The sequence below is a fragment of the Aptenodytes patagonicus genome, chromosome 1, assembly GCF_965638725.1.
Source record: "Aptenodytes patagonicus chromosome 1, bAptPat1.pri.cur, whole genome shotgun sequence".
Lineage (NCBI taxonomy): Eukaryota > Metazoa > Chordata > Aves > Sphenisciformes > Spheniscidae > Aptenodytes > Aptenodytes patagonicus.
Genome location: NC_134949.1, coordinates 202,622,520 through 202,643,726, shown reverse-complemented (window position 1 = coordinate 202,643,726; position 21,207 = coordinate 202,622,520). Strand labels below are relative to the sequence as shown.

Below are 21,207 nucleotides of genomic sequence, written 5' to 3'. Positions count from 1 at the left end.
TGGAGAATTCCCTGAAGACATTCAGGTCACTTAGCCTCATTTTCCCGGTGTTTTCACATAGCAGTTTTGTCACTGAGCACCATTCCAGACTTTTCACACAGTATGGACAACCCTGGGGCCTTTCAAGACAGTTATTGATCTTTTTTCATAATGACCACATAGGACATTTGTGTTTAACTGAAGGTCTGGTTAAGATGTATTACTAAACTCAAGGTCAAATGCACATGTTTTGTCCTGAAGATAAAGAGATAATGTACTGATGAAAATAGCTAGAAATAAAGTTTTGAGAGGGGAGAGCGCTGCTCGTAGTACAGATAAGAATTCACAATTTATTTCATGGGCATTTTTTGTAAAGCATATCAGACTAGTCAATGTAGTGGAGTTACAGAGGAAGTGCTGGCAAGTACATAGCCAAAATTTCAAAGTGATCGAAGAATATGAGTAGAATATGATTATTTGATTACGATACTCATTCATCTTCTGAACTTTACAGAGAATGAATATTGGTCTGAGAGCTTTCTTGGTAATTGCTGATAGCTTGCAGCAAAAAGATGGTGAACCTCCAATGCCAGTGACTGGAGCTGTCCTTCCCTCTGGAAACACTCTCAGAGTGAAGAAAACATATTTGAGCAAAACTCTTACAGAGGAGGAAGCTAAAATGATAGGTCAGTAAGAGAATGGACAATACAGAAACTTGAATGAGAATGAATGTGAAAAAGTCTTCAGTACCTGAGCAGAATAATTGACTATTGTTAAGTATTGAATTGATTTCCTTATTGTAAACATTTACTTTATTGTGCATTCTAATGAAATATATGGTTTAGTTTGACAAATACTGTTTTTTTAAATTACTTTCAGGAAAAGTCTTCAGTGGTGCTACACAAGTGGTAGCAACCCTGTGTTCTGGCGGCGTTAAGTACAGAGATAGTTAAGAATTAGCTTCTTTCGGTGCTGAATAGCTGTGTTTATTCATGGATATTCATCTTATTAGAAACAGTGCCTGTGCTCGGAAAATGTACCAGCTTTGAAAACCAGCAGATTCCTTTGATATCCTCATTTTAATTGCAATATTTCACACCAAGTGAAACTTTCAAAATGCAAAAAACTTTTAAATGTAAAATAAAGCTGAACTGAAGTGCCTAAGTTAAAAGCACCATTACCTTGGGCTTCCTAAGTAGCCAATGTAGAGAGAGAATCCTGTGCTGTAGGAAAAGAGCTTCTGTATGATGCCTTGAAGGCGCCTGTTTTTGCTGGCAAAAAAGAAAATTTGGCTACTCACCGTAGCACTTCATTAAGTCCCCAAAGTTACGTGAATGAAACAAAGTTACGTATTTCTACACCAGCGACAAAGACCTGTGTTGTACTGTTGCTAGATCATTGTAGTAATATCAAGAAAATAAGCAATGTAAGACCCACTGCTGTTGAAATGTACAACAGACATAGTATTTAGTGCTGTCACTAATTCAGTTCATATGCTATCACCTCATGAGGAAAATATTTTTCTTAATTCATGCAGCACAGCATGAGTAAGCAGCTTTCTTTTTCAAAATATATGTATCTATAAATATCCCAAATTACACAAAAATGCCTATTATTGCAGGTATGTCATTATATTATTCTCAAGTAAGAAAAGCTGTGGACAACATACTCAGACATCTTGACAAGGAAGTGGGGCGGTGCATGATGCTAACCAACATACAGATGCTTAACAAAGAACCTGAAGACATGATTACGTGAGTGCTAAACAGTAAATCCCATAAAATATTGAGATGTAATTTCAGAACTTTTTTTCTGTCTTATCATGAGTCATCAGAGAAACAGCAAGAAATAGGAACATTTAGCTTAATTAGTATATACTTTGAAAAACTGTTTATGACAAGTTGATTGTACTTCTTTGCATGTTGCAGTGTTTGGAATTGAACTAATGCTCTCAATGTAGCCAAAATCATGTGTGAATCCTATGAATGTTTAGATAGTAGAAGTTGAAAGCCCAGAGAGGAAAACCTGTCAGCCTATGCTCAGAACACTGTTTCAGGGTATATTTGCATCACTGAACTTCAAAATGAATGCAACAAATGCTGTAAATCCCTATTAATAATAATCTTTCAAAATTACTATTCATGCCTGTAATCAAAATCAAATCTTAATTATAAACCCAAGTCATTTTGTGACAAGAGTCTTGGATTTAAGCAGTACCCCACTGGAACAGAATCAAACCAGTATGTCTCAAGCAGTGTTGCACAGCAGCATTTTACACTCTCATCCAAAATTATTAATGAGGGAAGTTTCCTGGAGACAGTTGTGGTGAGGTGGACGTCTAGTAGACTTTAGAGACACAGAGACATAATTTGACACATGCAGAGCACAGATTGTAGAGATCCCAACTGTAAGGAGACCTTGCATATCTTTCCTGTTACAGAGGTGGACATGGTAGTTATGCTAGAAGAGAAACAACCCCTGGAAAAAAGTTTGAAGTGTAATGAAAAGGACATTGGTCTCTTTGAGATTGTTTTTTTCATATACTGTCCAAAAAAAAAAAAAAGACAACTTGCTAAAAATACCCTGAGTGGTAGATAGACTGCAATGACTGATCAAATTCAGCTACCTTTTACAGCTGATACAATCTTTATGTTTTAATGACATTCCTCTGCCCTTGTTGCTGTGCCTGCGTAGATGAGATTGTAAGCTCTTTGTGTCTTTAGCATTGTCTTACTTTATTTATATTAAATGCCAATATTACTATCTGATAATAATTTGTATTTTTCTTATAGTACTACCCAGTATACTGCTCAGTACTCAACAGGCATTTTCATAACCATTTTGGGTATCCAGGCTTTTGCAAGGGGGAAAGTGAGTTTTGAAACTCACATTTTATTCCCAAAAGATAATTGCATAGTAAAACCTTGAGCACTTAGATAAGAAGTGTACTTAACCTTAGCTGTAAATGTCCTTTCTATGGTTTCTCAGCATCACCGAAGTTGTTTATTTTTAGAGGCAGGGAAAGAATAGACTTTAAAGTGTTTTAAATTTCAGGAAGTCTTATGGTTTGGTAGTAACTTTTATCAGAGACATAAAGATTTTAAGGTTGGAAGATCTAGACATGTAAGTTACTGTATTTTTGTGTTGTACTTTATATCCAGATGAGCTGTAACTTAATATATACATTTGAAAGGAAAAACACATTAGAACACATTTTTACATGTTCTTCCAAGGAAAAAAGATATCTGGGATGCTTAATTATCAGTTGATCTAAAGTCATGTGAACTCATGAAAAACATCATTACATAGCTGTTCCTATCAGCATTTAAAATGGCCCTTTTAAAACCTGCATTGTGCGTAACTGGAAAAGCCAATATATTGTTTTTATGTAATTGCTTATCATTTTATTCACAGAACTTCATGCTTCGTTAGAGTTACATATTTATTTTGAGTTCTTATGGGCTTTAATACATAGATACAACACTACATTTATCTATATTTTAAAGTTATGGCTTTTGTCATATTTACATATAGTTAATGTTATTGTATAAACTGAGTATCATAATGCTATATTTAATGACAAAATAAGAATCAGAGGGAAGTAGCTAGGCAATGAATAGTCATAACATACTAAAGTATACGGATTCTGGAATTTTCTTTGGCAGTGTTAGACATGCTTCTGTATTTAATGACTGATCCTTTAAGCATTTATTGTTGAAGTAGTAAATGCCACTCTGAAGAGTGTTACTAAAATCCTGACTAAGGAGCGTCCTTTGCATCCTCCACTGGGATATGAATTTCAATATGGGTTATAATTACTTTCCAATGTCTAGTCAGAATAGGGCATCCATTTTTCTAATATACAAACCTGTTCTTGCAAGTACTTCAAAGATTTTTGCTGGCAATACCTAACTAAAATCTGATACTGCTGGTATGGAAACACAAGCTTCCAGGTGAGGACAGCTGTCGGTGTGTTCATCCAGAGCTCGTCCTTTTGGATCCTGAGTCAGCCAGAGATGACTGCGGAGCCCTGTGAGGCCCCCCTTGCCAGATACTTCCCATGCTGTGCCTCGTAGCTCAGATAAGTTGGGAACTTGAGCCTCAGATTTGGATCTTCTCCTGCTAGTCTTCTGAGCAGCTGATAAGCCACAGAACACCCACGGATTTTATATTTATTAATAATTACTCATTTGTCTTCATAACAGTTTCCTCTCAGACTATTATTTTACATGCCTCCATTTTAAATGCACAAACTGTTTACCCTTGCTGGGCACTGATAGTAAGGAAAGTACAGGTGTACTCTGCGCTGGGTCAAAAACTGGCTGGACGGCCGGGCCCAGAGACTTGTGGTGAATGGAGTTACATTCAGTTGGCGGCCGGTCACGAGTGGTGTTCCCCAGGGCTCAGTACTGGGGCCGGTCTTGTTCAATATCTTTATCGATGATCTGGATGAGGGGATTGAGTGCACCCTCAGTAAGTTTGCAGATGACACCAAGTTGGGCGGGAGTGTTGATCTGCTCGAGGGTAGGAAGGCTCTGCAGAGGGACCTGGACAGGCTGGATCCATGGGCCCAGGCCAACTGTCTGAGATTCAACAAGGCCAAGTGCCGGGTCCTGCACTTCGGCCACAACAACCCCATGCAGCGCTACAGGCTTGGGGAAGAGTGGCTGGAAAGCTGCCTGTCGGAAAAGGACCTGGGGGTGCTGGTTGACAGCCGGCTGAACATGAGCCAGCAGTGTGCCCAGGCAGCCAAGAAGGCCAATGGCATCCTGGCCTGTATCAGAAATAGTGTGGCCAGCAGGAGTAGGGAAGTGATTGTGCCCCTGTACTTGGCCCTGGTGAGGCCGCACCTTGACTACTGTGTTCAGTTTTGGGCCCCTCACTACAAGAAGGACGTTGAGGTGCTGGAGCGTGTCCAGAGAAGGGCAACGAGGCTGGTGAGGGGTCTGGAGAACAAGTCTGATGAGGAGCGGCTGAGGGAACTGGGGTTGTTTAGCCTGGAGAAGAGGAGGCTGAGGGGAGACCTCATCGCTCTCTACAACTACCTGAAAGGAGGTTGTAGCGAGGTGGGTGTCGGTCTCTTCTCCCAAGTAACTACCGATAGGACGAGAGGAAATGGCCTCAAGTTGCGCCAGGGGAGGTTTAGATTGGATGCGAGGAAAAATTTCTTTACTGAAAGAGTGGTGAAACATTGGAAGAGGCTGCCCAGGGAAGTGGTGGAGTCCCCATCCCTGGAGGTATTTAAAAGACGAGTAGATGAGGCACTTAGGGACATGGTTTAGTGGGCATGGTGGTGTTGGGTCGATGGTTGGACTCGATGATCTTAGAGGTCTTTTCCAACCTCAATGATTCTATGATTCTATGATTCTATGAAACTCTGCAAAGCTCACTTTCCATTTCAAGTCAGCAAGGAAGACTCGTTGGCTTGCCTGCAGATAAAATTACCAATGGCACTTTACTGTTTACAACTTTAAAAATATAATATTTTGCACTAGTTACTAATGCAGCTAATATTTGCATTAGGAGTAATATTTCAAGGTTTACAACCAACTTCTCAGATGAGATGTTGTGTTTCACTCTTTTTCAAATCAATTGCTGACACATTCTTTCAAGTTCTATCTGTTACGATACAGGATACAGGTACAATGAGACAGAGATAATTCATTGTTAGAGTAGTTTCCCCTCCTTGTACAATTCAGGTCAGTAGATTAATATCTAATATCATCGTATTATTTTATTAATGTAATACATATCCAAGCTGATAACTATATAAGATATTAAGAGAAAGAATGGTATTCACTAAAAACCTGTCTTTAATCTTTGAATTAAGTAAGCCTAGTGTCAGTTTATGCCTTTTCTGTACCCATTATTTCAGTGAATGCACAGTGTTACTCTATAAATCTTATTTTAGACTTGTGAGATGGTATTGCATTCAAGCTTTCTCTGTGACTGAACACAGAAGGTATCCAAATGCAATGTCCTCTGTTGGGTGGAGAGGCAGAGTAATGTAGTAAGTAGGGCATTGGACTAGAGTGCAGGAAAACTAGGTTCATCTTCTGTTTTGTCAGTGAATTTCAGTGTGGTGTTAAGTACCTTACAGTGCTTCTTGGTGTCTCTCTTTTTCCCCCATTCTTTTCTAATCAGAAGCATATTAAAGCAGGAACAGTCTTTCTCTGCATGTTTATAGTAGGATCCCTAAATAGGACCTTGCTCTTTTGATTCCTCCAAAGCATATTACAGGCTAATAATTAGTAATATTGTGGGAAAGACTGTACAGTTTGAAATGCTGTTATGCTTTGGTTATTTATTTCCTCTATACTCAATCATCAAATAATGGATCATTGGGTTAAAAATGAGCAAATAAAAACCCACATTTTCGGGTCTGTCTGAAGGACTTCTTTAATCTGCATTCTTACAAAAAATACTGGAAACAAGTCAGAAAACAACTGCATCTGTTGTGAAAATAATCAGCAGCTAAAACTTGAGCTACTTTTAGAAGACTTAAAGACTCCCAACGTAGTTTTTGGTTCATGCTGAACTTTAGACTCGGTCACTTCCCCAGGCTGTTAGGGAGCAGTTGAGCCATTCCACAGATCAGAGCAGCCTTGGGGCTACTAAAACATGTTTTAGCTCATAATGGTTGCTAAAGTGCTGCTATCTCAGGCAAGGATCAACAGAAACTCTCTGGCCATACCTACCTCTAAATTATGCTTCTTTTTCAGTGTAACAGTGTGTGGTGTGCGATTTCCACAGATCTGTGCCCTATTGAGGGCAACTGTCTGGATCTTCAGTCTTGTTATTTGGACTTCTTACATATCTGCTATTTGCTTTATACAACTGGTGTAATATAGCTGCACTATGATGGGGAACACCCCAACTTTTTCCTCATTGCCTCATCCAAAGCTTGCATCATGCAAAAGCTGATCTTGATGGAGAAACTCCCCTACATTATAACTCCATCTTGATATATCTGCCAGTTCCTCTGAGAGGAACAAGTGAGTCAGTAATAATTGATTTTTCAAGTACTGTATAGATATGATACATGAAAAATGTCAAAACCAAAACCATTTATTCAATGGAAACATTTATTCATGTTTCCTTCTTATTTCATTTATAGGGTCTAGCTTTCTATCCTGATGTTCTTACTAGGCCTCTGGCACTCCATTATGTCCAACCCTTTTCTGAAAAACTGTAGGTGGATCATTTAACACAGTTACTTCTTAAGCTTAGTCAAAATTCTGTTTTAATTTTTCAGCGGTGAAAGAAAACCAAAAATTGATCTGTTCAGAACATGTGTTGCTGCTATTCCTCGACTGCTTCCTGATGGAATGTCAAAACTTGAGTTGATCGACTTGCTGGCAAGGTAAGCTGTTCAAGCATTAAATGACTACTCAGGGGGAACAGAATGAAAAACTGAGCCACAGAATGCATAACTGGTTCTTAGACAAAACCATATGCTTATAAAAAAGTAATCTGATATTAATGGATAAAACGTAGAAGTCCTAGCATCTTTTTACAGGCATTGTGTTTATATTATAGACTCCTAATTTTATAAGAGTAGGTATGTCATCCAGAACTCTCTTCCATCAGTATGTAGATTACATGATACTCACTATTCTTCATGATGTTCACCATTTATTGCCTTTTTTTAACCATCACAGCATTCTAATTAACAGGAGAGAACATCTTTTCTGTGTAGTGGAAAAACATGGAGATACCTGTTTAGAGTTGATTTATGATTGCCACATGTCTGTTTGATAAAACAGAATGTGCTAGATGTGGTATCTTTCCAAATACTTTTTAATTGATAATAATTATTTTAATTAAAATAAATTATTTCTTTACTATAAGACAGAAAATAAAGAAAATGGTAAGTTTAAATTTCATATCCTCCCTGCTTGGGGTCCATTGAATTTATCTAGGTAGACTTCACGGAAGAAGGTAGTCTACAACACATGACTGCTAAAACAGTTTAGGTTTCAGGACATCAAATCAGTGACTTACTGCAAATAATTATGATAACAGGTACTGGGCAGTACAGAAAAGTCTGTTACATTTCAGTTGTAGTATCCAAGTCAAAGATTCCAGCATGTGTTATTTATGTAAGTGGATTATGGTGGTAAATCGAGCCACGAGGCCCTTGCAGCATATTGCTCTCAGGTAACGGTGACAAAGCAATCTCTGCTGCTCCATTCTTGCTTTTGAAACATCTGTGAGGAATGGCAGGTGTGGGAGTCAGAGTGTTACATGCAAAAGCAGTTTTTTCTGCTCTATGAACACCCAACTCCCAGTGATGTCCTAAAACAGTGAAACAATTAATTCTGCTAGCAATAAAGAGTACAGACAGCCAAACAAGCCAAAATTGCAGCCAGGGGTAGGTGTGCTGTGGTGCATGGCCGGCTTGATTTCCTTGTGTTTACATCCTCTGCTATAAATCACTTGTGGATTGTTTTAAATCATTACATTATCAAATTATACAGGTACCATATTAAATAGTAGCATCAATTCTGCTTAAGGGAAATGAAAAAGGACATGTTTTCCTTTAATCCAATATTTTAACTAGCTTTCTGTCCTTAGTAATGGCCTTAACTGAGCTGGTAGAAAGCACATATCCATTCTGGTCACAGCTCTTCAATCACAGAGGATTGTCCAGGTCAGACCTGTCACTACTCTTAAGAAAGTTTGGAGACCAATGTGGATTTCTTCATAAATTGGTGCTTCCCTCCTTAAGTCTCACAACTGTCAATGTAACCACTGGTCTATCTTTATTCTATCATCAAACTTCATGCAGAAAAGGTCAGTTGTGATTCTTTAGCCACAATCAGTTTGTAAGCATTCCTCAGGTAATTTCCGTGCTGGGACAATGCAAGCAGTAGGTCTGCTGGGTTATCTGACTCTGACTGTGAGAAGAAGTGAGACATCAAGAGGAGCTGAGGACAGCATCTCTAGAGCAACTTTGGAAGCAATTACATGCTCAGCCTTTCCCCACAAGGGGACCTTTGCGAAGCTGTTCTCATCTCCTACGTGTACTCATGCTACGGCATCTTTGAGACATTGATACTGTTTTAAATCAGATTCTCAAGTATAAGCAAGGGAAACACAATTTAGGTAAAAGTAAGTGGATGCATAATAGGTTGGAAAGCAGTTAACAGTTCATAGTTCAGGAGATGTATAGCATGGTGTTGAAATAACTGGGTAGGGTCTCAGTATTGCAGAGCAGGATCACAAACTGAACGTAGACAAAAAAGTGATGTTCCTATGAAAAGGCAAACCTTATTCACATGTATAAGTAGAAATAAGTCTAAAAGATTTTTGAAAAAGTTTTTCTGGTCTAATCAGTATCAAGGATGCCTCATTTGGAGAACAATGTCCAAGCTGGGGCATTGCAGTTGAAGAAGAGACTGACCAGAGAACAAGAGAAAGAAAGATCAGTGGGTTGAAAGAATTAGGTCTATTTAGTTTGGGACAGCGTGGATTGAAAACGGTCTACAAAAATATAGCTGCAGAGAAGAAAGTAATAAACTGTTTAAGGAATTAATACCTGGCCTAATCTTAATCTAAGTCTCCAGACTACCCCAGCACCAGAGCTGCTTCTACATTCTCTATACTATGCCATGTTTATTTGGGTCCAGATTGACTACTTCTCCCAATTATGAAAAAGTAGTCCCAGGAGGTAAGTCTTTGCTGTTCTAGAGAACACTGCATTACAATATTGTGTCCTTCCTGGGTCAGAGACTAAAATCAATACAAGGATAAAAAACTTTGACGAGGTGAGGTTTCAGCTCCTCTCTGTTTCTGAAAAGAACCTGAGAAGCTGTTCTGCCAGGGATTTGTGTGGGGCTGTGTTGTTGGGATGGAAAGCTGTTAAATATTTTCTTTTCACTAAAGATAAAATAACATCTTCGGGTTAATGGCTTCTTTTATTCACAGTTTGGTGAATTTTGGAGTTTGGAATTTTTCATCCTCACAACACGTCTTTTGGCGTTTTCCAGAAGGAGTCTGTAACTCAGCAGCTAGACTTTCTTCCAGGACAGCTGTATTCAAATTATAAGCCATAAAGTAGATGTCAAGTATATACTGTACCTTTTGCCCTTTCACTGCCCACTGAAACCATTCATTAAAAATTCCCAAGTAGGTCTTAAATTTAACTGACTCAAGTGCAAAAAACCAAACTTTTACTTGCTTCCTCAAGCTGCCTGTCTTATAGTGGTAATACATAATGCATTCTTATGCTCGATTTGAAGTTCACCTCATTTGATAATGCCGTTGCACAGTAACTTGGGCATAGAGACGTGTCTCTTTTGTATCCTCTTTTCCATTATTACTTTGTGTTATTGTGGAAGTCATTTCATGGATGACTTAATCATAGTCTCAGGGGTTTTGCTTGTTTTTCTGGTTTTGGCATTCCAAAGAGGAGACAAAAATGGTCCTTTCTTAGCACAACAAAATACTGTGTTTCCAAATTTATATAGAAAGTCACGTGGTTATTAAAGCATAACAGTTATTTTTGGAGTCATATTCACCAGGGGTGAAGCTTCATGGCAGTTGCTTTCCTTTGACTTAACTGAAATGTCCCCTACCTCCCAGTTAGGCAGCTATAATGAACCAAATTTGCAATGAGCCGCATCTCATCATACACTTCCAGCTGAATGGAATTTGGTTCCATTCCATTTGGCTGTTTTGGGGTTTTTTACCTAGCTTTCTGTCCATTTCTTTATAGTGCGTTCTCGTTTTCAACTATGTAGATTAAATGTAGATAAAATACTTTGAAAATGAGTTCTAACACACTACGGAAAATTACAGTCTCATGGGTAATAAAAACAAAATACATCATAAAGGCAATGAACCAAAAATTGCAGAACACACTGATCTGAATTTACTTTATTCTGCCAAGCTACCAACACAGAAGTGGTTTGATAGTTTTTATGTCAAAAGAAAGTATATAGAATTTTTATGTTGAAAAGAACTTCAACATGATGCAAATACAGAAGGAAATAAAATTTGAAAATGGGATCTACAATTGCACCATCTTTCAGAAGGACTTTGGGGGTGTCCGATGTGGTTTTAAAAGTATGGAAAGTCCTGAGGCTGTTTTTCCCATTTCCCTATCCTAAGTTGTTTAAAACATGAAGCAGTTTTTAAACTCAAATGCTTCTTTTTATTTCTTTTGAAGATTTGCTTTCAATAATTGTGATTTGCTTCTTGGCTAAAGATTCATTTTAACTGTTAGGCAGCTGAGCTGTTGTGATTCCTTTATTTTTATATTGAAAGTAAATACGTAAATTGTGAAATTATGTATTAACCTGTAAGCCTTTTGTTATCATAACTAAATAGCAGTTATTTTATAAGGGAGTAAACCAAAAGTGTACTTGGTTCGGGGAGACAGCAAAGTTGCCAAATTATGAACAAATTATGAAAAGATACTATCTTTTAGGAGTGGAACAAAGACTTCTTTTGGATCCATGAATATGTTCAAGCGCTGTTGTAGCAAGAATTATAGCATAAAAATAGGTTAAGGATGTTAATTGTGGTCAGTAATAATGAAAGCCTGATAGCATCATTGAAATTTACATTGTCATTGGGAATTTTCTGTTAGCGTTAAGTTACTGAGAAACATACGCTCCTTCCCACAATAAACACTCCTTAGATTTTTATTACCTGACATTTACGTTTACTTACAGGCTGTCTATCCATATGGATGATGAACTTCGACACATAGCACAGAATTCTCTTCAGGGTCTACTTGTTGACTTTGTTGACTGGCGGGAGGATGTACTCTTTGGTTTTACTAATTTTCTGCTACGTGAAGTGAATGATATGCATCATACCCTTCTTGATACTTCACTGAAGTTGCTGCTACAGTTGCTTACACAATGGAAGCTTGTAATACACACTCCAGGAAAAGCTTCTGAACAGGCAAAAAACAGATCTGCAGAGGTATGAAATCAAGAGATCTGTGTCCTAACATTTATACTAATTGAAGGCAGAAATTATGTTCCTTGGTATTGCTGTGGTTTGTGTGGTTTGTGTTTACTCACCTGAGAAGAATTCACTACGTAAGATTTTTTAAGGTAATTAGTTCAGCTAATTTTTAGGACAGCTATGTCCTTGTGTAACACGGCAGATGTTACTGTTGTTGAGCAACATAAGAGAATGCATGTCAAACTGAAATATGCACATCAACAAAAGCACATAAAGTGAAATATGTGTATGTAGATGTGGCAGAAGGACATTTTCCCAGGACTGAAACTGATTGATAATGCTAGTGGGAACGCTGAGAAGAGTGAAGTGGATCTTTCCTTCCCGTAGCCCTTTCATTTGGTTGATTCAAAAACATCAGAGAACCCAATTGTTTCTACAGCCTGCTGTCTCCATGTGTTACAAACATTCCTGGGAACTGAACAGCTTTGCTCCTGCACCTCCCATCTGCACTGTCCCACAGATAATTTCACTATGACAGATGATTTTCAGGCTTTTTATCTCCTAACCCAATCACATTGGAAATTTTTCCCTTTGGGCAAGCATGATGTCTGATTATATTGCAGAGGACCATTAATTAATAGGTAATACTAGTATTACAAAAAATGTAGACAAGGCAAAACCTCAAATATTTTTCAGTAAATATTGTTACACTTTACTGATGGGCTGAGGTTCTACAGACGACCTACCAAGATAAGGTGTTGCCTGCTACAGGATCAGAGAAGGACCTCAGGACCTGCTATCTGGAGTAGAAAAAGTGTGAAGTCTTCACAGTCTGACTTAGCCATTCATTTCTTTAGTGGAGGATGGAACAAAGCAGGTAGTTGAATTGCAAATTAGAGGGAGGGGTTTGGCTAAAGGACTCTGCTCATATATTGGTTTTGTGGAACAAGATGACTTAAAGCAAGAAAACTTGGTTGTTTGAGGAAATGCTGTTAGTCTTCTACTTCAGCATTTACATGGCCTCTGCATTTTGTTTCTTTATATGTCCTAGTTAAATAGAGTATTTCTTGGAGACCTGGTTTTCAAACACTCTCACTCTATTTTTGCCCCCTTGCACTGTTCTAGTTGATACCAAATGGATCCAGCCACAGGATTCAGTCTGAAAGAAGCCCCTATTCTAATGTACTACATGCAGTCGAAGGATTTGCACTGGTTCTGCTGTGTAGTTTCCAGGTTGCTACACGTAAACTAGCTGTTTTAATCCTCAGAGAGATCCGTGCTTTATTCCTGGCCCTTGGCCAGGCAGAGGTATGATTTTCTTTTTCTGGAACTTTGAATTAAAATTTTCCAAAGATAAAGCTCAAAACTGCTATTACAGTTGCTTTTAAGATAATTGCTGCAGTGTAGCAGGTATGCACTCAGTTTATAAAAAAGAATTTGGTTTGAGCTTACCATCTCTATTTGCCTTAACACTGCAAGCCTTTCTGTGTACTCAACAATGCAACATTAATAACATGTGCCCTGTACAAGAATTTGAAGGGAAACACGTACAGCAACTTAATATTTTCTCTTGGCATGATGTGAATGTAAAAGGCACTGTAAAACCTTTTTTTACTGCATGGATCATTTTTGTATTGTCAGGATTATACATTTGTATTGGAAATGAAACTCATTCCTGTAGCATACCACTTTGTAAAAAAACACAGCATAAGACACATTTAAGATTATTCACATACATTTTCCTTGTATAGTAAAGACCTCTAAGTCTTTTTTATGGATATAGAAATATGGAGAGTCATGTTGTCTGTTGGCGGTCACAGCTCAGTGAGCCATCTAAATGCCTAAGAACACAAATATGTGTGTTCCTGGCAAAGGAATGCTTTAATAAACAGTAAGCTAATTTTTCAATCTTTTGATACCAGCTATCCAAAGTCATTTGCGATTTTCTGATATGTGCTTTTTTTCAGTAAGCAGTGAGCTATAGCCACAAATTAACTTCATTTCAAACCACAGCCTGGACTTGGTTGTAAGATTAATATGAAAAAGACAAAATGCACCCATCGTTACCAATGAATTTTTTTAGCCATTTTAGATTCATGTCATAATTTTTAGGTGGCTGTATTTCATGTACCAGAAAAATAAGAAGGGAAATAGTTTGGTCAGGAGAGCAGTTAACTTGTGTTCTCTGTGTTATGCAGGATGATGACAGGCCTATGATTGATGTCATGGATCAATTGAGTTCTTCTATTCTTGAAAGCTTTATTCATGTGGCTGTTTCGGATTCAGTAAGTATTACTTTACTGTTACTGTTAGTGTTTACATAGCGCATGGACATAACAAATATCAGACATGCTAGAAATCAAAGAATCAAAGAATCATAGAATCATAGAATAGTTTGGGTTGGAAGGGACCTCTAAAGGTCATCTAGTCCAACCCCCCTGCCATGGGCAGGGACATCTTCAACTAAATCAGGTTGCTCAGAGCCCCCTCCAACCTGACCTTGAATGTTTCCAGGGATGGGGCAGCCACCACCTCTCTGGGCAACCTGTGCCAGTGTTTTACCACCCTCAGCATAAAAAATTCCTTCGTTATATCTAGTTTAAATCTATCCCCCTTTACTTTAAAGCCATTCCCCCCTGTCCTGTCGCAACAGGCCCTGCTAAAAAGTTTGCCACCATCTTTTTTATAAATAAATCTTTATTCTTTTTATATAAAGAAATCATACAGCCTTAAGGCTCCAGCCATCTACCCAAGAGCTCCCAGGCTCCACAAAGTCCCAGACAATCTGTTCCATGAAAATAATCATACTGTGGATATAGAAGATACTACATATAGAAAAAAAATTATAAGAAAATTTATAATCAAAACTACCTAGATTCTGGACCTGTGACCTGCATCCAAAATAACCATTGAGAAAGTCTTATTTCCAGCTTGGGGGCTTGGAAGTCACTCACTGCTATCATCTGTTCCAGAAGGGAATTAGCTTTAGCTTCTTTGCATGCTCAGAAGTGGCCCCGCCTGCAAACCTAAGCCTAAGCTCTAGAGTAATTCATAGCTGAGGTGAATCTCTGCTTTCGCTCGCTCATGGGCCTGATGTGTCTAAGGTGCCACCAGAGGAAGCAGAGATACAGTAAGCATTTTGAATGAAAAAGTAACTGATACATATGGCAACTTGTTTTGCATACTATCTTAGAGATTAGTGCCCATGTCCAGAGAGCAGAAACTATCAGTTCTGGGCACTTTTCAGCCTGATGAAGTTTAAAGCAACAATTGTTCCTTGCCACGAGTGCCCTTTCCTGGGGTAGGAGGGGGACATCAAACTGGTGGTGAAGTCAGGCCGTTGTACAGCTGAAAACAGGAAAGTTGCAGGATCAGAAACTGAGCAAGCAAGAGACATTCTGACTCTGTAACCCAGGAATTAGGAAATTCAGCTGAAATAACAGCATCTGGGTTTGGATGTTGCAGTTTCTATAGGCGAAGGTTTGGATTTTGTGCTTTAATTCTATGCATTAATACTATAGCAAAGCAAATGTGTTGCCTGTGTACCTGGTTTCTGACAAGTACAGCAGGGAGTGGTAATTTAGTGATTACTTTTGTAACAGTGGATGCAGGATGCAGGCAACTGTTACATCCTATTTGAGGTCTGATAAGTGAATAATAAGGATGCCAAAATACATGTGTTTTAAGTTTTCATTCCACAAAGTTGTTTTCTTAAGACAAAATTTAAATTACAGTAGAGAAATGATTTGTTGATATGGTGAGAACCCTACTTGCCACTGAAGGTAGCAGGATCTAAAGTGGATTAAAACTGCTTAAGCGCCTGCTTCAGCCTCTTAATTCCCTACATGCATATTCAAATGCCCTCATGAGTTCTGAAGAATATTTATTAATAGCATTGGTTTTTACCATATTGTCATAGCATGTAGGAGTCCTAATCATGGGCTAAGGCTCTGTCCGGCTGTTCAGACAGTGAACATAAGGACAGTCTATAGCTATTACAGACTTCAGCCTCATACAAGAGACAGTGGATGGGTACAGGCAGCAAGGAGAATAGAAAGTAACAATGAGATTATATTGGTCAGCATAATCAATAGTTATCGTAGCATTTAAGGGGAAGTTATTGTGCCTATCACAGTAAATAGGAACTTTAAGGGAGAACCAGAGGGGAAATAATGAGGTAGCTCTTATCAGCATTTGTAAAAAACTCCTCCTGAGTGAAAGGGCAATGTGACAGGAAGCATAAAAGCATTGGTCTAAAAAATCCAACAGAAGTTGGCCATGGAGCTTGAAAATAAAGACAAGTACTGAGGGGGAACATGGCAGGGAATAAATGACTGTCACTGTGATGTTTATCTTTTCTGTCCATAGACAGCAATCCCATTAACACACAGCGTGGATTTGCAGTGGCTGGTGGAGTGGAATGCCGTCCTAGTAAATAGCCATTATGATGTGAAAAGTCCTTCCCATGTCTGGATATTTGCACAGTCCGTTAAAGACCCATGGGTTCTCTGCCTCTTCAGTTTTCTTAGACAGGAGAATTTACCAAAACATTGTCCTACAGCTCTCAGCTATGCTTGGCCCTACGCTTTCACGAGGCTACAGCTGATAATGCCTCTTGTGGATCCAAAGTAAGTGGCAATCTGCATTTAACTTTCATTTTTATGGGTTGTGTGATTTTAATACAAGTTTTTTTTAGTCTCATGTTTCAGTATCAGTCCGTAGATCCTGCAAGGTGCTACCCAGACATTCAGTTTTGAGTTTCATAATTGCAACTTGTAAGGTGGAAAACTCTAGTTTTCTACCTCCACTGATTTTTCCCATGTATCATGTCATGTTCAATTGCAGCTGGTGGATACATAGCATGTTTTATTCCCTTTTAAAATATTTTAAAATACTGTGTAATTAAGACTGGGAAATGATTTTAGCAATTTTGATCTATTTTTAAATTCTAGTATTCCTGTTAATGCAAAGAAAACAAGTACAGCAAGCAGTGGAGACAACTATGTTACTTTGTGGAGAAACTATCTTATTCTCTGTTTTGGAGTAGCGAAGCCCAGTATTATGAGCCCAGGACACTTGCGTGCTTCAACACCAGAGATCATGGCTACCACTCCTGATGGAACAATGAACTACGATAATAAGGTGATGCATCCTGTTTCAAACATTGTTTTCAAACAATTCATTTAGGAGAGTTTTAAACTGCATCTGTATGTAAAATCATATCCTGATGAAAGTATTTCAGTTAGGGGACTATTTTGATATACGCAAACTCCTTAAGGCACATAATTAACAATTAAAACATCTGTATAATCTGTATCGTCATGATGTGTCAATAAATATTTGGCAAAAGCCACGGCATTTTCAAGATACTACTTTTTTTTCACATTCTGGGTGATGTGTATTCAAAATATAGAAGTTCTGGACATATGTGTTGAAGTTAGTTAACTTTAGTTTGTCATCCCCTTTCTTTCCTTGTAGAGCACTCCAATTTGTAAATTTATAACCTTATTAAGCAATAAGGCAGATTTCTGACTAAACATTGTATGCCTGTTGGACATGAAGGAATATTGTATGAGATACAGATTCAAGTAGTAGCAAGCTGAAAGGAGCAGTAGCTCCACAAATGCAATTACTGGAATATTTTAATGCAACAACAAATTAAGTAAATTACAACAATCTGTATGAAAGCAAAGAGAATTCCCAGATGTATTTATTTGTTAGGCCTTATTGAGATGATTGTGATGTAGCGGACATCCTGTTAGACTGGTGTATTGATATCCATAATAGTAAAATCATTTCAGCATGTTTTTAAAATACATATTGATTCTTGGACAATGTTTTTTTGTAAAAAAAAAATATTTACTTAATATTGATAATCCTGACAATTAAATGTCAATAATTTCTTAATATATTTCAGGCTATTGGAACTCCATCTGTTGGAGTCTTACTAAAGCAGCTAGTGCCTTTGATGAGACTTGAAAGCATAGAAATAACAGAATCACTTGTATTAGGATTTGGAAGAACAAATTCCCTTGTTTTCAGGTATTTCCCCACTTATCATATTCTCAATTATTTGCCTCTAATTCAAATGCATTATTTTTGTTGTAATTTAAACATACTCAAATTTTTATTTGCACTTTAGACATTTGGTTTTATGTATCAAATAAAATATTGATGCTTTTCAGAGGAGACTAGATTTTGTTTACAAAGTTTTTTTTTTAATTTAGGGAATTAGTAGAAGAACTTCACCCACTAATGAAAGAAGCCCTAGAAAGAAGACCAGAGGTTAGTTGCAGAAATTAAATGTACTAGTTTGTTTAAACTGCAAAATTAGTTTAAAAGTAGTAATTCTGTCTCTTTGAAATACAAAGATATTCTTTTGTACTAAGTAACAAGTTAAGCTCTGTGTGCAACAAGAATTTTATTAATTGTGTATAAGAACATAACTTAAAATAATTCCATTAAAACCTAGTTTAATTTAACTTCTCTCAGTGATACAAAATGTACAATATAGAAATCCATTCTGAGGAAAAATTTCCAGTCAAATATGGAACCTCCTCATATGGAACTCACATATATTGGAAATGCACTTTCAGTATCCGGAAAAAATACCTTGTAAAACAGCTGGGCTACAAGCACATTTTGCATCAGTGTTCAGATGTGCTTTTTATTTGCAGGGTAGTCAGGGTCATCTATTTCAACTTCAGTTGACTACATTTTTTCATTCTAAATACAACAGGTTAACTGGCAAATTTATCAGTGTTTTCACCTTCATTATAGTACTCTCTTTTGTTACAATAGAAAGTAGTGCTAGAAGGGATCCCAACAGATCATCCGATCCATCCAAGGGAGGATGAACTAGTCTTGTGTCATTCCTGACAGATGTTGTCTAAACTGTTCTTAAAAACCTCTGGTGATAGACTCTGTAGCCTCAGTAAGCAGTTTAGTCATAGGATGTGTCTATGCGGCTGACTGGGAAAGCCATGGGGAGAGCTTCAGTACTGGACCTGAGTTGCCATTCTGCTAAATTTTCCGTCCCTGGCTCAGTTTTGGACCATTCCAGATGGCTCCAAGACAGAAATCTGAGATGGCTCTGGAGGTAGCTCACTCCCAGGAGCAAGCCCCAGAAGGCACCAAGCCACCAGACACAGTCCTCCAAACTACCCCCGCTGCTTTTGCTCCGATATGCTTCCCCTCATCCCCTACCTCCTTGTGTGCAGCAGCCTATGGGCCAAGTTGCAAAACCCCTGCTGTCGCTGCAGCACAGCCCTCAGGTTAGAGCAGGCAGTTTGTGATAAGAAAACACACAGTGATAATGCCTTGGACCAGAGAAGCATTGCATGAGTCCCACTAGGCAACATGGACATAGCCAGTCTTCTTGAGGTCTTCTGGAGCAGTGTGAATATGAGGCGGCCTGTGCTACTTGACTTTAGGGCCACAAACGGTCCCTGTCTCTGTTTACCAGTGTAGACACAGCCATTGTGTCCATGCAGCTCTGCTGAGAAGTCTGCACGGCTGCGTACAGAAAGCGATGTTGTTGCATTAATACTGTCCTCTATCCAGGCTTGGTTACCTGGTTCTCAAGCAATTTCAAACTGTGTATTCACTATTCTGTCCTCCACAGCAGTTTCAATAAGGTATCGTCATGGTGACCTAGTGTGCTGTCCCTGTCTGCCAAGTCATAGTCTTTGGTGCAGAAGCCGCGCAGAGAATGGTGGTCAGAAAGAAGTTAAATCATTAATAGGTGGACAGAGGCTCTCAGCTATGCCCAATATGGAAATAAACAAAAATTAATTCACTTGACAGGTGCTTCATTCATGTTAAGTTTCATGTGGACAATTCTTAATAATTCTGTGTCTGGCAAACATCCGCTACCATTTCCACTCTGTGTTGCTTCACACCTCAATTCACTTGTGTAACTTCCATCCCTATGAAGTCATTGATTTGAAGGTCACTTGTTTTGATACTAGGCAGAAGTGGATTAATACGCATTAGTGCAGCCACTTGCCTCTGCATTTCTGCCTGTGCACCACTGAAGACAACTTAGATTTGAAAGGCCTTTTATGGAGACATACATATCCAGTCTACCCTCAGGAAAGGAATCACGAGAATGCAGAGGTTTACGATATGCTGTAAGAGCAAATTTAGCACATGGAAATGTCAGTAGAGGAATATGAGAACAAGAGACTGCAATGTTAATTCCTGTATTGCTCCTGATATGAAGAACTGGGCCACCTTCCTGCAAGCAGCGCCACCAGTAAACCCAGGAGTGACTGTATAGGTTGTGTAGCTGTAGAGAACATGGCAGGCCTCCATGTCAGCAGGCAGGTATCCAACACATCGGAAATAATGTCCTTGAACTGACATATGCTATGACTAGAAAGAGAATGACCAGCACGGCCAAGAACTGCAGGGGTAAACCAAAATGGACATTACACAAGATCCGCCATGTGGGCACTGGCACAGAGCATGCCAGATCGCCTCTGGCACTGTTGCAGGAGGCAGCTGTGCCTGTACATACTCCGTTGCAATAAAACTGCTTTTTTCTTTACATGTGCTTCCTGGAACCTCTAAGGTGTAAAGGGAGAAAAACAGGGCTCTGAATAGGACAAATCAAATGGCATAATGATTTGAATAAAACCTTTGGTTAGGATGCTGCAGAATGCCGGTTCTAGGTCAGAATACCGGGGAAAGTATCATGTTCTTCTCCCAAACATCTGCTACTGGCCATCAGCAGAGCCAGAGTACTAGAGGAGATAAGCCTTTGATCTGACTCAGTATTGCCATTCTTACATTCTGAAGAGGAAAATCTGAGCTTTCTCTGAGCTTTTCTTGTTTTGGCAGCAAATTTCTTTGAGTGCAATAGCAGCTTTTTGACCTCACATTTTTTTGCTTAGTGGAGATGCAGGATACAAAGAAACAAGTCAATTTAGCCCTTCAGCAAAGAACAGGCCTTGTTGCATTCACATCTTTCAAGGCAAGATAGAAGACAGAAAGGACAGCTTTCTAGAAGACAATGAGATACAATGAACCAGTTAACAACAGTGCAGTCCTATTCTACGGGAGGAGTATGTTAACTGTGTGTACATCCACTGCAGTCAACATATCCAAGAGTGTACTAGAGCGGTGTCTGCTAGGAGCTAACTTGAATATGGGTGATCACATAGCTGCAGCATTACCACGTTCAAGAACGGTTAATCACTAAAATGTTTTCCTGGGGTCTGGATATTTTTTCTGCACTTTACAATGCTTCCAGCACCCGAACTAGATGGTGTTAAGCTAACATGAATATCCCTGCTACCTGAA

The 21,207-nt window shown here is 38.6% G+C and overlaps 1 protein-coding gene across 12 annotated transcripts in view; it reads left to right on the top strand.

The window, feature by feature from the left end:
* The window catches only part of FRY (FRY microtubule binding protein), a 258,690-nt gene that overhangs the window by 155,006 nt on the left and 82,477 nt on the right, over positions 1 to 21,207 (top strand). For all 12 annotated transcript variants that reach the window (XM_076364288.1, XM_076364287.1, XM_076364289.1 and 9 more), the window contains 10 exons: positions 494 to 665; positions 1,601 to 1,733; positions 7,235 to 7,342; positions 11,661 to 11,916; positions 13,027 to 13,209; positions 14,100 to 14,186; positions 16,270 to 16,529; positions 16,854 to 17,043; positions 17,819 to 17,943; positions 18,129 to 18,186. In XM_076364288.1, the coding sequence (XP_076220403.1) occupies positions 494 to 665; positions 1,601 to 1,733; positions 7,235 to 7,342; positions 11,661 to 11,916; positions 13,027 to 13,209; positions 14,100 to 14,186; positions 16,270 to 16,529; positions 16,854 to 17,043; positions 17,819 to 17,943; positions 18,129 to 18,186 (1,572 nt within the window). The remainder of the gene's footprint in view (positions 1 to 493; positions 666 to 1,600; positions 1,734 to 7,234; positions 7,343 to 11,660; positions 11,917 to 13,026; positions 13,210 to 14,099; positions 14,187 to 16,269; positions 16,530 to 16,853; positions 17,044 to 17,818; positions 17,944 to 18,128; positions 18,187 to 21,207) is intronic.